Below are 16,117 nucleotides of genomic sequence, written 5' to 3'. Positions count from 1 at the left end.
TGTGGTACAGAGACTGTTTCAGGCTCAATACACATCTAGTCCAGTAAAAATAATATGCATACGTACAGGGTGGACTGGGGTGTGCAGGGACCACTGTTGCTGCTACTTCAGGGGTCCCCCACACCCTCCAAGGGGCACCTAACCCCCTCTGAACACACATGCCTTATATTTACCTTGCAGCAGGGATCAGGTCTGGGTCGGTGGGGCCCACTGTGTTTTTTCCCTGTGTCCCACCAGCCCAGTTAGACGTTTGCATACATATAAACAAAAGGCATTGGGAGGGACATTTCTATTTGCTCAGCACTTTGCTTCCTCATATGGATAGGCTTAGGGACATAAGTTTATAGAATCCTTTAAATATAGGTTTTGGATATGGACTTTGATTTGTGCATGTTTATTATTTTTTGTTTTGCATGTTTTACTAAAGGGTAATTATTGATCAGAAGAGCTGACTAGTACCTTTTTATTATATAGTTGTATGTCAAGAGATTGCACTAGCACTTTCAAGAGGAAACCTCCATGTGCCATCACCCTAAGGGCCCTGATGTCTGTTATTTTTATTTTTATTCACAGTCACTTCTAAAAGCCAATAGTCCATGGTAAATTTTTCTCAAGTACATGTCCTCTATTTTATTTGCTATGGAGCCCAGTTTTTATTCTACTTTCATTCTTAGTCTTAAGATGCCTCTGTTATAGTAACAATTTCTTGGAGGAAATCAAGGCTTATTTCCCTATTGACATGAAAAACAACTGCACTAATTACTACATATGTATATTACAAACATGTAACTGCAGATTCCTTTCCGTTATGTCATGCCAGTTTTCCCTTCTAAACTATACCAGGAAATAAACTTTAATGTTATAAACTTTAATATACTCCTCTTTTGTCAATAAGGGAAACACCCTGAATAAAAATTAGCTCATTCTTCTTGTTGCTATTAGGGCTTGCAATTTACCAGACAGCCTAGGTGGCAATGTATTTGCTAAACACAACTGACAACATGACAAACATCAAGAAAAATTCAAATGGTATACACAGTCAGCAGTGGCTAGAAATGCTGCTAATACTGCTAAAACATAATCTGGGTGTACAAGGGGAGTAGGAAATGGTATTATAAATGTTAAGTTATATTGGCTTGTTGAGTGTTTTTTGTGCAACTGGTAGCATGTTCCATCTCAGTAAGAGGGATAGAAAGAAAGTGGGTAGGACAAGAAGGTGGTGGAGGTGAAAGAAACAGGGAGAAAGAACAAGGTTATATACGGTAGGGCTATCAGAGCAGAGCAAATAAAGATATGGATATACTGTAGGACAATCATAGTAGAGAAAATAAAGAAATGGATATACTGTAAGACAATCAGAGTAGAGAAAATAAAGCTTGTAAGTAAGATTGTAAGCTCTGTGGGGCAGGGACCTCCTTCCTACTGTGTCTCATACCACATGGCACTTATTCCCTGTGCATTTATAGATATTTATTGTATTTATTTATTATAACACTTGTCCTCCCTGTGTGTAATTTTGTAAGATTGTACAGCGCTGCATACCCTTGTGGCGCTTTATAAATAAAGTTATATATAGATACATACATACATACATTTACTTTAGGACAATCGTAATAGAGAAAATAAAGATATGGATATACTGTTGGACAATCAGCATAGAGAAAATGAAGACATGGATATAATATAGAACAATCAAAGTAGAGAAAATAAAGAAATTGAGAATACAGTTTATAGAGAAGGCAGAAAAGTGAAGAGACACTGGTTGGCTTGGCCTTATATTACCTGAGTAACATTGTAAAACTACCTGCAGCTGGAATTTCCTGTTATTTAAATAACCACTTCATATGGCTTTATAAAATAACTCAGAGAGGAGAGATTGCTCTTACTCCTGATACTCATCTCAGTGAAAATCCACCTAGGTGTGTAACTTGGGAGTTACTGGGTGTTACAGTCCACAACTGACTTTATATAGAATAGTTAATTTTATCACTGTAACCAGTAGGGCTTCTGACTTTAAGAAGCCTTATATATCTCCTACTTTCATGTACTCAGTCAGACATTATGCAGTATATGACACTGGTGTTGTCCAGGGATGCCCAAGGGACAGATTTGCTTATAATTAGTCATCAATGAATCAATCTTGTTGTTAATAGTACTAGTGTTTAATAATCAACTGTAGGATTATATAAGTTATATAAGATAAGTTAATAAATTTAAGTCAATTTTCTCTAAGTCATTAAATAAATAATAAATAGAAAGAAAAGGAACATTTTAGAGTGTGGAGATATCCCAAACATTTTCCTGTCTCAATTTTTACTGACTGTACTAATGGATACCACAAAGCAAAGATAAGGCAGGTAGGTAAGGCTGCAGTCTCAATGTTTACCTTGCCTAATAATTGTATGAAGGCTAAATTATCCTACAAAACCGCAAACCTCAAGGACCTAAGGCTCATGCGACACAATGGGGCCGATTTACTAATCCATGAACGGATCGAAAGCGTCCGAATGTGTTTTTTTGATCGGTATTTTGCGATTTTTTTCGTCGCCGGCGCGGCTTTTTCGTAAATTGTCGCAACGAAAAAATCACAAAAAATACGAAAAAGTCGCAAAATGTTCATTTACAATCCGATTTTTTCCCATTCGGGATTCGGATTCGTGGATTAGTAAATCAGCCCCCTAGTGTATGGCGTATATTTTCGGCATGCCGAAAAACAAGGCATACGCTCCTACTTGTGCCTGCACCTGAATGAATGGAATATGCTGGGGTGCAGGCACATGTAGCCGAAATCCCCATAAAAATGCAAGATTTTGCATTCTCTCAAGTTTTCATGCGGATATTGGTTGCGTGTGCCTGCACCCGAGCGTATTCCATTCATTCGAGTGCAGGCACAGGTATAAACGTATGGCAAGCGTTTTTTGGCTTGCCGAAAATATACGCCATACGCATGGTGTGGCATTAGCCTTGGAGAGAAAACAGGATTAAGATAAGGTTTCAACAAGAAAGAGGATCATTTACAGTGAAAAAGCCAGGTCAGCTTAAACTGTACCCTTTACAAGAGATTAGACCACCCACTAAACACACACTCAACCCTGGATAACAATTTTAGGTTTTAGTTATCTATCTAAAAAAAAGCATTTTTGTGGTAAAAAAGAAAGATCAGGTATTAAAAACCAGCACCACAATGCCTTGACACACGTTTTGCTAAATAGTTTTTTCAAAAGGCAAAAGTTTACAGGCTCGTTACTGGCGTTCTTATAAATGTGCACATCATTTCCTATTCCTCCCTTCATCACATTCCTGCGCCATGGGCAGTAGGGCGTGCGCTCGCTCCTGCAGTGTCTGGTTGTGCTACTGTTGATAATATTTTCTCTGCTTCTGTCAGCTTTCCTAACAGTACTACAGTGTTGCTGTATGCGTTTTTTTCAACATTTGCGTGGTCATACCCACGTATCTCAGATGACATGGACATTCCAGACAGCATATTGCTCCCTGAGTTTTGCAATTAATATAATTTTTTAATTTTCCATTCTTTACTAAACCTATCCATGAAGGAGGTTCTCCTTATCATTTGGGTACATACATTGCAGTCCCTGCAGGGAAAAGAACCACATAACTTTTTTTCGAGAGCAACAAGAGCCTACACAACAGAATACAGCAGATACGTATGTTTTAACCATTCTGAATATTTGTACAGCAATACCCACGTATGGCACTATACCATATGATATGGGGATATATGAAAGAATGCTAAATCGATAATAGATGAATATCATTTTTTTTGCTTTTTTCATTAAATTTATAACTACAATAACCTATACCGACAAGTCAACCAATTACTTTAATGGACTAATGCCCAGAAGTGCTAGCTTGTTTTTTCTTCAAATTTTAATAATTGCTTTCACATACCCTTTAAAAAAGAGTATATGTAGCTGTAGTCCAGTAAAATCAGGAAATCTAAAATGTGTAGCTATTAATTATTATTACTAATTAGGGCTTGGATTTTAGCTAACATCACCACATCCCCTAGTGCAATGAAAAGGGGATTGATGTCTTAAAAGACCATGGTTCAATAAGTGTTATGGGGTATCATAACTTGGGTTTACAGAGACTGTAATTGACCATATTTAGCCTGGAATGTTAAAATCTGATGTTCTTTAACTTTACTTCTCAACAAAACTGTGCAAAACGTTTTTTAAAAGGGTAAAATGCTTATGCAAAGTAAGATTTTTAAATCTGTATGACTTTTTTTTATTAAAAGGGCTACAGGGTCAAGGGGAGCTGGAATGGATGAAATGAGATGTATACAATAGGCAGAGACAAAAAGAGAATAGGAACTGGAATACACAGAGGAATATGTGTCCAAAACTGGAGCAAAATGTTCATGAGAGTATAGTGAAGACAGGAAATAGTTTTCCAATAGATTGGGACAATCAGTAGCTCCATGCAAAAAAATGTATTGATGACGTTTGTACTGACAGTTTATATTCCAATTTATTAAATATTACCTATTAGTGCAGGATGAATATTTAGCATTCCTGCTAAGTTATAACACAACTGCAACCACCTAACTGTACCACAGAAAGAGAAGTATTCCAGGACCGAACACGGATGATGATATAGAGTTCACCAGTGAATGGGGGGGCATTCTTATCTGCCACCAAATATCTGTTTCTTAAAGATATTTTTAACACCTATATAATTTTTTCTTTGTTGCAGCCTAAGTAAATTTACCCTTTCTGTGTTCTACACCTGTTTTTTGTATAAAAGATAAAACATGTTTCTCCTAAAGAAGGTGCAACACTTATAGGCCAAAGATTTGCCCCCACCGCAGGGATTCCTGGCTCTTTTACCTCTGTTATCTCAGTTGATAAGGTAAAGTAAGACAGCCTATAGCAAACAAAGATAACACAAACTGCTATTCTGTAGGTTCAAGACCTGTACATGAGCTATTATCTTTGGTAAAAATGAGGGATTGGGGAATAAAGTGAGAATGACTGAATCACTGCTAAATGGACTGTACACTATTTATCAAGTTGTCTATGCTTTTATATCGCAGCAGTTGTGAATGGCAGTCAGATATATAATAGGAAAACAATTACTCACAGCTTAGCTTCATTTTCAGTTTTGCATGCTACATATCGTTGAACCTGGGCTTGGTTGACTCCATACATGGACAGCCATAGGAAAGTGCTCCCCATGACAAAGGTCCAGAAAGTGTAACGCCTTCGAGGATCAGGATCAAAGCTATGGATACAGATGCACTTTATTATTGCTATAGAACCAGACAAGGTATTTGTATTTTTAGAATAGAGTTATGCTATGGATTCTCTCTCTGCCTAATTGTCCTATAAATGCTTTTACAACCTCTTAAGCTATTCTTTAACATCACAGCATGCAACAGGAAAAAATGTAAATTCCAAAGCACAAGTAATCCCAAGAAAGTAAAAAAACACCAGAGAAGGTCAATTATCCCTCATGTTGAAAAATACTTCCTGACAGAAAAATGTTTAATCAAGCCAATTTTAAAACTTCCCACTGTCTTACATTTACCACCTTCATTGGTGATTTGTCAGTCAAACATCTTACAAAGGATAAGTCCTAGTCACCCATCCACTAAGTTTAAGGGCGTTGACTTAAACTCTTATATCTCTATTTTATATCTCTATTTTAATATATCAATTAATAGTATAGACAAGGGGAACACAGTTCAGAACAATAAATCAATAAATTTACAGCTACAAAGAATAATAGGGTTATAAAATAAAAGGTGTCCCCTATAGGAATCAGTTGATAGCCTTTACTGGTAACCTATTTAACTGCAAAATTCTCATTAGTTGCTATGGGTTCTTGCAAAATTTGTGCCTTTTATTACATATGTTGGTAAGTACCCTGTGTTAAAAGACATAGTTCCTTCACTGTGAAGCTTACAGTCTAATTTTTATTTTTTTTTAATTCATGTTTTGTCTGTGAGAAACAGTGTTCACATACTCTCCAAAGTTAATCCTGGAATAGTTTCCTGCAACTTCTATGGCATCAGAAAATCCTCCAACTAGATGTATACCACGAATAGCGACTGCAAAGAATCCAGAGAGCATCACAAACACCTGGAACACATCTGTCCAGATTACAGCTTTCATACCACCCTAGAAAGCAAATGAATGGGATCTTGAAGCAGCAGAAGATATAGAAGCACTTTATAAAGAAAAGAGGGAAAAGGGGGCCACTACTCAACCACTACTAAAAAATGCTGGAGACACGAGCCCCTTCCATCTTAAAACATTCAAAGCATTGTAATCAGATTGATCAAACTTATTTGCTAGAGTCGGTTTTGTTTGACATCAAGTATTATACCATTTTGTTAATGTATTCAGGGTTAGACTACCACAGGCCACAAAAGGGCCCCAGCCTAGGCCCAAATCCTATCAGCCCTTTCTTATCTCCACCTTTGGGCTATTTAACACCTATAACATTGGGCACTGTCACCATGTAACTGTTGTGAGAGTAAAATAAACTTATGATATTTTATCATTATATTGTTATACTTCCAACAGAAGTAGCAAGAGTTCATTTATTGAAAGGCTTTTAATGTTCATTTGAGGAGAAGAACCATTTCAACTCACCACAGTTGTATAGAATGTGCAGATTGCTCCAGTTGAGAATAAAGAAGCCCAGATGTCCAACCCAGTGACTAAAAAAAAAACCCAAAAACCACAAGGGAAATATAAGATAAAGAAACCACTCTCAACACAATGCACATAACAAAAGTTTTCTAATTACCTTGGTTAAGAATCAGTGCTGGAGCATAGATCACAATGCCTGTGTAAAACATCTGTAAGAACATAAAGTGAGATAAATGAGTGTTGCATGATACATTTGGAAAGTATCCTAATTACTGTGATCCAAAGACTTACTGTCCCCAAGAGAAATTGAATGGTCCCGTAAAGCCGGACACTTCTGCTGAATCTCATCTCAAGATACTATGAAAAATAAGAATGGGTCAAATATTAAATAATGGTACAAACATGTTTTACAGAACAGATAAAACAAGGCCACAGTATCATCAGAAAGGACAGAGAAAGCCTTTAGGGAGAAGACACACGCAACAATTAGTAGCCGCAACTTTTTAAAAAAGCGACTGACCGCCCGATGTGTCTTTACCCTTAAACAGTACAAGGATTGAAGCCTTGTAGACAAAGAGCAAAATTCAAAAATCCAACAGTGCGGTTACCCACTGCAACCATTTGGTAAGTAGCTTTAATTGGTCTGCTGTAGGTAGAATCCTGGACACAGATCTCTGATTTATTGATTGATAGATAGGGGTTACTGCAATCAAGCAAATTGCCTGTTGTTAAATTAAATAAATTAGCCCCAATCAGTAAGAAACATACTATTTCCTACCTGATAAGTGCTGGTGATCCCCAGTCTGTAGAAAATTGGCATGAATATGTAGGCTGTCATTACGCTGTTGAGAATCTGTCCTATGCACATTTGCAGAAACTTGACACCATATCGATAGGCCTCAGCTGGCACCCCCAAGACCTGCACAGCAGACATAAAGCTGGCAGAGAGGGACAGGCCTACTGGTACTGCTGACATACTCCTTCCCCCTGTAAAAAAGTCATCTGAGGTCTTTTGCCCTCCATGGGAGAAAGCGTAGAAAAGTCCAATACCTGTTGACATTATTAACATTGTAGCAAAGACGCCATAATCCCATAGAGAAAAGGTCAGGCTCTCGTGCACCAATGGCACATACTCCTCCATTATCTCTGTGTCTGGAGACCTTAATAATGACAAACAACATTATTTTTTTAGACTAAGAGCCAAAAAACAAACATCAGCATGTATCAATGAAGCAACTGGGCATATTTACAATGGAGGTGCAAAGTGCATAAAACATTGTTTTTGTCCACAATGCACCTTGCAATCCCTGAATTGGATCTGCCACAATTAGAAGTAGTTCTTTGCAATCCCTGAAAGAAGCACAAATATTTGTACCCTTCTGTGTACAGGCCTGCTTCCGCCCATTAGTTGCTGTGCTGTGCACATTGCACTGGATTTTAAATTTGGCAAATGTAGCCTTATATGATGTAATTCAAATACCTGGCTTGCCCACATCACAGAGAAGCAGTAGTGCAATCTCAGTCTACCTGGAAGACTGGAGAAGGGGAGGTAGGAAAGCATTGGGCTAATATACAAGATAATTTATGCAGAAGCTCTTTAAAACAACAAGTGAGTAAAAAGGGCTTTAATTGCTTGTAACTCTCATTGATACTTAAGCTCTAAAATTTGTAATTGAAACAGATATATTCTTCTTTTAAAGTGTTTTTCACCTTTTAATTAACTTTTAGTATGGTGACGAGGGTTCAATTATGAGACAATTTGCAATTGGTCAAATTGTATTATTATTGTATTTTATTATAATTGTATTATTATTGTATTATTATTTTTTGTAATTATTTCTCTTTTTGTTCAGCATATCTCCAGTTTTGAATTTTAGCAGCTATGTGGTTGCTAGGATCCAAATTATCCTAACAACTAGGCAGTGGTTTAAATGAGAAACTGAAATATTAATTGGAGAGGCCTAAACAGACAAATAAAAAATAGCAACAATAATAAGTAATAGTTTTTTGCCTGATGGTGTCAGTGACCCCCAACTGAAAGCTTGAAAGAGTCAGAAGAGAAAGACAAATTCAAAAATACTATAAAAAATAAAAAAATGACCAACTGAAAAGTTGATTACCATTTTATAACATACAGGTATGTACTAAGTTAACTTAAAGGTAAAACACCCCTTTAAATCACACTGAGCAGAGAGGCAGAAGTAAAAGACAAAAAAATTACATAAGGTAGAGTTGCCATATTACTTGTTCTGGGGAAGAAAAGGAAACATCCCTATAGGATTATTGAACTCTAGTCCCAGTCATCACAATAAATTGTAGTACCACAATTGGAGTACCAATTCTTAAATATCATGATTCAGAATAATAGCATTATTAAACTCTAAAATGTCCCTTTGTTGTTGTTCGGGCTACTGTTGGTGGGAAAAGTGCAATATATCTGGTTAGTCATGGTCTTCTGTACCTATTAAAGTGCAGCACTGTGATATCACAGGTGTAATTAACTAACTGACCAATCAACTGCCAGGATGTATGCTCTATATAGGGCATTTTAAAGCACAAGCTATATGGCAGAGGAAATTAAAGTGACAACCTTTGTGTAGGGAGGCACTGAACTCACCTGTGGCTGGATGCAGAGGTGTGCTGAAGATGCTGAGTTGGTGCCCACAAGTTAAGGAGGAAGGGAGGGAGAAGGAGCTTTAAAAAGATGAAGGAGGAGGAGGAGGGAAGGGAGGAGTTGCAGTTATCGTAGTACTGTTACAGCATTTACTAAGCAGTACAGCTCATTAAGAGCATCACAGCGCTTTCATTTTTTTAATTTAGAAAATTTCATTTTCACTCTCTCTGACTCCTTACAGTATTTTATTCACTGTAGCCTTTCTCTGCCTGACCTTCTGCTCATTATAACTCTCACAGCAGTCGGTACCTGCATGCAAACTTTAGCAGTTCATCTCACTTCATCCTTAGCTGCAGGTTATAAAAGGACTGCACCCAAAGGTTTATATTTATCCTGAGTGAATCCACAGCAACCTGTTTTTTATCTTTGACATGAATGTGTTATTAATAATCTGCAAAGCCATCATTTGTTCTCTTATTTTTGCTACTACAAAAAAATTCCAAATAATTACTCTTACGCAATATACCAGTGTAAAGAAACTATTGCACAGAATCGTACTGATTAGTGTGTTTACAGATACTTTTATGTCAGCACTCCAGCTTATTTAGTAATTTAAACTTGAGAAGAAACTCAGTACATATCCATACTCAAATGCATGCTTTCTATAGAATTAACAGAGCAAACTAATGGTCTCCAGTAAAATATCGATCTATAAATTGTTGTTTAAGGCTTGAATAAAAGAAGAATCTACAGGTAACCAATAAGAACTGAGGACTCATCAGATACTGTGCAGACTATAGGGCTTACAGTATGTACTAAGGGGACAAGCTTCAAAATGCAATAACATTTGCAAAGCTCGATGTTTATGATTAAAATGCAACTTACTCCCACAAAAGGATGCAAATTGTGCACCCATTAGCATGCCATAATTTGATCAGTAAATGAGCCCTCATTAAGTACAACATAGTTGTGGAAATTGATGAAATGATGAAATAAATGACATACAGAAGTTTTTTGTTGGCTCACCTTCCAGCAGAAGGTATCCATGTAGCCAGGAAGAGATTCTGCAACGCATAAAGTTGGGGTCTAAAGTTGTTAAGATACCCCTGCTGTAAAAAAATGCATTAAAAACCTGTGTAAGTTTTTTATCCTGGATGGTAAGGGTAAACTAAACACCATGGGTATTCTTCATTTTGTAACTATTAATGTTAATTATTGAGGGCCTGTGTGTTTTCAGTCCTGGTTTCCCATTTTTATTGTACTGTATAATAATGTGTATATTTAATTACGCAATTTTACAAATATTTATAATAAATGTGGGTCCTGCCAGACTGATCTGCTTTCAGCTATATTTATTTCAGTGAGAGGCCCCTGGAATTTGTCCCCTTTGCCTATAGCTGCTATTCTTTGCATAAACTGGAGAACAGAGCACAGCATGACCAACTATGGGCAGAGGAGTATGTAATAAGTTTATGGGCTCTAAAGGGGCAACTTTTTTCCCCTTAGTACTATAGCACTTGTTCCAGTTCATTTGGTATATGAGCCATATAGACCTATGAACACATCTAAAACTCACTAGCACCTTTGGTCACACATTGCTTTATAGTATTTTCAGTATTAATTTACATGGTTACTGTTTAGTAACCAAATCTTTAGGTCATAGTTCCACATAGTTATTTCTTAAAGGGCCCACTTTATATTCCACCCAAACCATGATGCCCTCAGTACCCTCTTGAATGCACGTGTGACTGGAAATTGGCCTTTAATAACTTTTTTTTCTTCCATGGACAAACACACATGCACACAATTCTTTTCAGTAATATCTTCACTTTGAGCTAACCTGCAATGTGTCTTTCCTTTACTCACCAAGATCTTATCATCCACTACAAAGGCAAGTCTGATAAACCTGAAGTGCAGGGCCACTGAATGAAATAACCCACAATAGCAGCATCACCTTTACTCACAATTCTCTCTTTAGTCACTTTAAACTAGGATTATAAGGTAATGTTGTTGTATTCTCATTAGCCTCAAACAATTCTAAAATGTGAGACTCGTATGTATAAAGAAAATGCAAAAAAAATTGTACTATGCCATCCCAACATAATCCAGTTTGTGAACTTTCCAGATGAATACAGTGCTGTCTACACTGGGAAGCGGTTTATTCATGAGGTTAGGACTGGAAGAAGTGAACCTCATTCTTCCTCAATTGTTTAGGTGCTTTAGGGCTCTGGCACACGGGGAGATTAGTCGCCCACGGCAAAACTCCCTGTTCGCGGGCGACTAATCTCCCCGAGTTGCCTACCCCTGCCATCCCACCGGCGAACATGTAAGTCGCCGGCGGGATGGCAGACGCGGCGGGGCGATTTCAGGAAATCGCCAAAAAAGACTCGCGAGTCTTTTTCGGCGATTTGCGCGAAATCGCGCCACCGCGTCTGCCATCCCGCCGGCGACATACATGTTCGCCGGTGGGATGGCAGGGGAAGGCAACTCGGGGAGATTAGTCGCCTGCGAACAGGGAGTTTTGCCGCGGGCGACTAATCTCCCCGTGTGCCAGAGCCCTTAATGTCTAACAAGTATCTTAGGGATTTAAGTCCTGTATTTCTGCTTTCATTGTCAAAGCCATTGTTAGAATCCCCATCAGACTATACCCAGGAATACCAGACCCCTTCCACAGAATCAACAACCATGCCACCAATAAACATACAGATAGAAAGGGCAGCAACCAAAATATGAACATTACTCACACTTATAGTAATTATGATGCATGACCATATGATACTTTAACAGCGTGGACAATTTTGTCACTGTCCAGGAAGTGCTACAGCTGGGCTGGGGCAAGCCTGTATGGTGTAAAATTATTGGTTTGGTTGTTGTCATAATAAAACTACTATTATTATTGAGAAAGACATTTCTGTTGTGCTGAAATAGCAAGCCAAAAAAATCTCTCCTTTCTCTTTCAATAATATTAATATGCCAACAACTTCAGGGGATTCTGTCATGATTTTTATGGTGTACTTTTTATTTCTAAATTACACTGTTTACATTGAAAATAATTCACTTCACCATTTAAAATGTTATTTTTGAACCAACAAATGAATTTTTTTAGTTGTAATAATGGTGTGTAGGCAGCTATCTTAGTGCACCATGCCTGAGTCTGAGCTTTCTGAAAGACACATAAGACACATTAGAACTGCTTTCAGATAACCTATTGTTTCTCTTACCCCCATGTCACTGAAGGAGCCCCTAACCGGACTTGTATTTCTTACTATTGAGTGCTGTTCTGATATCTACTGGGAGCTGCTATCTTGCTCCCTTCCCATTGTTCAACTGATCGGCTGCTGGGATGGAGGTGATAACACTCCAACTTGCAGCTCAGCAGTAAAGTGTGACTGAAGTTTATCAGAGCACAGGTCACATGGCTGTGGTACCCTGGGGAATGAAGAATATGGCTAGCCCCATGTGAAATTTCAAAATAAAATATAAAAAAATCTGTTTTTGTTTTTGAAAAATGGTTGATTTCAATGCAGGATTCTGCTAGAGAAGCTCTACGAACTGATGCATTTTGAAAAAAACATATTTTCCCATGACAGTATTCCTTTAATGAATACATTTTATACCTACAACCCATCACCAATCTCACTAACAGTAATGTGTCAGTATATGTTCATTACTTGAAAAAATATTAAGACTGACAGTTCGACCATTACTTTCCAAAACAGTTTTTTCCTACTAAGGATCCTAACAAAATTCCCAGCCCAGTATAGTATATAGTTGCCACTGTGATAAGGGACTTTCCCTTTTACTCCTTAGCTGCAATTTGAAGTGGTGGAAATTCGATTAAATTTTTATTTGCTCTACTGATTCGCAACATTGTTTTGAGATTCGGGCCAGCCTCAGCCGATTTAGGGCTCTGGCACACGGGGAGATTAGTCGCCCGCGGCAAAACTCCCTGTTCGCGGGCGACTAATCTCCCCAAGTTGCCTACCCCTGCCATCCCACCGGCGAACATGTAAGACTCGCGAGTCTTTTTTGCCGATTTCCTGAAATCGCCCCGCCGCGTCTGCCATCCCGCCGGCGACTTACATGTTCGCCGGTGGGATGGCAGGGGTAGGCAACTCGGGGAGATTAGTCGCCCGCGAACAGGGAGTTTTGCCGCGGGCGACTAATCTCCCCGTGTGCCAGAGCCCTTATAGTGTGTAATTGATGCTCCCTGGCAAATGTTTGGATTGTTACTATACCCCCTGCTAATTTTAAGTGTTTTTTTCTGATTTGATCACTCATGTGAGTTTTTATTTTATACTATTAAAGGTTATATTTTAACTTGTAATTGCTTTATACTCTTGACAACCAATTAACCTAACAATGTAATTAGATAACAGTGCATGAATTGAAGTCTATTGGGGAACACCCATTTGGGAGTTTCTATTGCTGTTTTTTCAGTATAGTATAGATTTGAAATTACATTTTCATTACCAGAACTGCTATTATCCTTAGCTAATAAACAACGAAGGCCAGGGATGTGGAGAGCCCCTTATTACTTCCATACTTGTTCCCTTTTCTGTAATGACCTGTTCCTGCATCAGTAACAACAAAAGCAAGTGGCACTCAGAGCTGCAAACAAGGGAACAAGCCCTTTAAGTTTTTATTGCGGAAGTGCAACATTTCGGGGCAAGATGACCCCTTTCTCAAGCATACAGATCAGTGAAAGCGTGGAAAATTTATACACATTCAGTAGCCACATCCCCAAAGTTAATTGGTAATTTAAATAAATACTTCATCCACCCTCATTGTGTTGTCTTAGTACAAAACAGCATACAACAAATACATTGATCCTACAAGATGAAGTGCATTTTAAACATATTATATCCCAACAACATGTATCAATACATCAATATATCAAGAAAGTGCATCATATACATTATATATCAAATCAGAGTATAAAAAATCAATAAACCAAAATATATATAAGTAGTTTTCATCTTTGTTCCAAGTCCAATCACACCACTGAGTGGAAACAATGTATTGTAGGAAAAACCACAGGATACTAAAACATAAAGTGATACTTGTGAGTTAAAATGTTGCATATTAAACCTAAGTTAAAAAATTACTTATTACTTACAAGAATCAAGATATCTTACCCTAACATAAAGGGAAAGAATTATCTATCCCTGATGCACATTCAGGAAGGCTATTATCTGTAATAAAACATAAATACATAACCAAATTATATCTATAAAAAACATATCTATAAAAAACAAGACATGTTAAATTGTATGCTTGAGAAAGGGGTCATCTTGCCCCGAAATGTTGCACTTCCACAATAAAAACTTAAAGGGCTTGTTCCCTTGTTTGCAGCTCTGAGTGCCACTTGCTTTTGTTGTTACATTGGATTCTAGAGGGTGCCGATCCCTTTAGCAGTGAGCACCGGGCATTGAATTTTTGGAGAGCCTGGGTGTGCGGGAACGATCTCTGTTGAGTACTGGATTTGTTGGGCGTGACCTACCCAGCACCCCGCTGATAGTGCCTCCCTATCATCTCTTTCGCGGATATAGCTGCTATGACGGATCGGAAAGCAGAAACTTTTGGGTTTACAGAGACTGAAAGAAAGAGAATTTTGCATGCAGCGCAGGATTTGCCAGCTGCGTCCGCACCTACTGAGGTTGAAATGCTCCGTAAACTTGAACAGCTAAAGCGTCGGAACATCGCATGGGCCCTACACGCGTCTGCCCTGGCCGAGTATGCAAAGGTCTCTTTTTTAGGGGCAGGAAAACGCAGAGGAAACGCAAGACACGGAGAGGAAGGGGGAGAAAAACTGCCAATAATGGCGGCGGGCCGCCGGGGAACACGCCGGTACCGCAGGTAACAACGATTATAAACTTATCTTCATACAAACTTTCAAAAGATGAACTGTCGGTACTAGATAAGGGGCTCAACTTTGTTCCTACATGTATTTCTGAACCCTTTTCATTTACCATAGATATATACAAGTTTATTCAGTCCCTTAAATTAAGAGCCCATTTTTCAGTTAAAGATAGCGTGTCTAGGCCGGATAATTTTGTGGTGGCTTTAAAAAATAAGTTGGGCAAAAAAAGCTCTTTTTCCCCCCTGGTATTTTTACCGCAATTGATACATTCGAAGCTGTAGTCATGTTGGAAGTGAATAAAACATTACTAAATAAAGATTCTTACTCTTTAAGACATGGTTCTAACATTTCCCAGGCTGAAAGACAGGCTATAAAATCTTTACAGCAAAATAGGACTATTACCATTATGAAAGCAGATAAGGGTGGTGGCACAGTGGTGCTAAATAAAAGTGCCTATGAAGCAGAAGCCTTGAGACAGCTGGGGAATGAGGTACATTACCGTAGATTGGATGGAGATCCAACATTTAAGTTTAAAAATGATCTAAATATCTTCCTTAATGCTGCAGTAATGGAGGGGGTTATTACTGAAGGATTATACCAACTAATCTTTTTGCATTACCCTAAGGTACCTAATATATATTTTCTTCCTAAGATTCATAAAAGCTTGGACAATCCGCCAGGCAGACCAATTGTTTCTAACATAGGTTCATTATGGCAACCACCTGCTATTTTGGTTGATATGTACTTGCAGGAAGTAGTACCCACTTTAGAACCCTCCTTAAAAGATACTACCGATTTTTTGAATAGGCTTAATAATGTCGTTTTACCGGCTGGTGAATTTGTACTCTGCTCATTAGACGTGAAGGATCTTTTCACGTCTATTCCACACGAAGAGGGAATTGAGTGCATACGATATTATTTAACTGGAGCAAACCTGCAGATGTATAAGGTGAATTTTCTCTGTGATCTTTTAGAGATGGTATTGACACGTAATTATTTTACGTTTAATGATGAATA

General features: G+C 38.1%; 1 protein-coding gene across 1 annotated transcript in view; it reads right to left on the bottom strand.

The window, feature by feature from the left end:
• slc5a5 (solute carrier family 5 member 5) overlaps positions 1-16,117 on the bottom strand; it is a gene marked incomplete at its 5' end in the record, with an annotated part of 36,206 nt that overhangs the window by 9,879 nt on the left and 10,210 nt on the right. Inside the window, 8 exon segments of the mRNA NM_001123465.1 lie at positions 5,107-5,247; positions 5,992-6,146; positions 6,624-6,691; positions 6,781-6,832; positions 6,915-6,980; positions 7,402-7,783; positions 9,241-9,317; positions 10,264-10,346. Of these exon segments, the coding sequence (NP_001116937.1) occupies positions 5,107-5,247; positions 5,992-6,146; positions 6,624-6,691; positions 6,781-6,832; positions 6,915-6,980; positions 7,402-7,783; positions 9,241-9,317; positions 10,264-10,284 (962 nt within the window).

The sequence above is a fragment of the Xenopus tropicalis genome, chromosome 1 (genome assembly GCF_000004195.4).
Source record: "Xenopus tropicalis strain Nigerian chromosome 1, UCB_Xtro_10.0, whole genome shotgun sequence".
NCBI lineage: Eukaryota > Metazoa > Chordata > Amphibia > Anura > Pipidae > Xenopus > Xenopus tropicalis.
The sequence above is the reverse complement of the archived record's forward strand: the minus strand, read 5'-3'. Positions and strand labels throughout refer to the sequence as shown.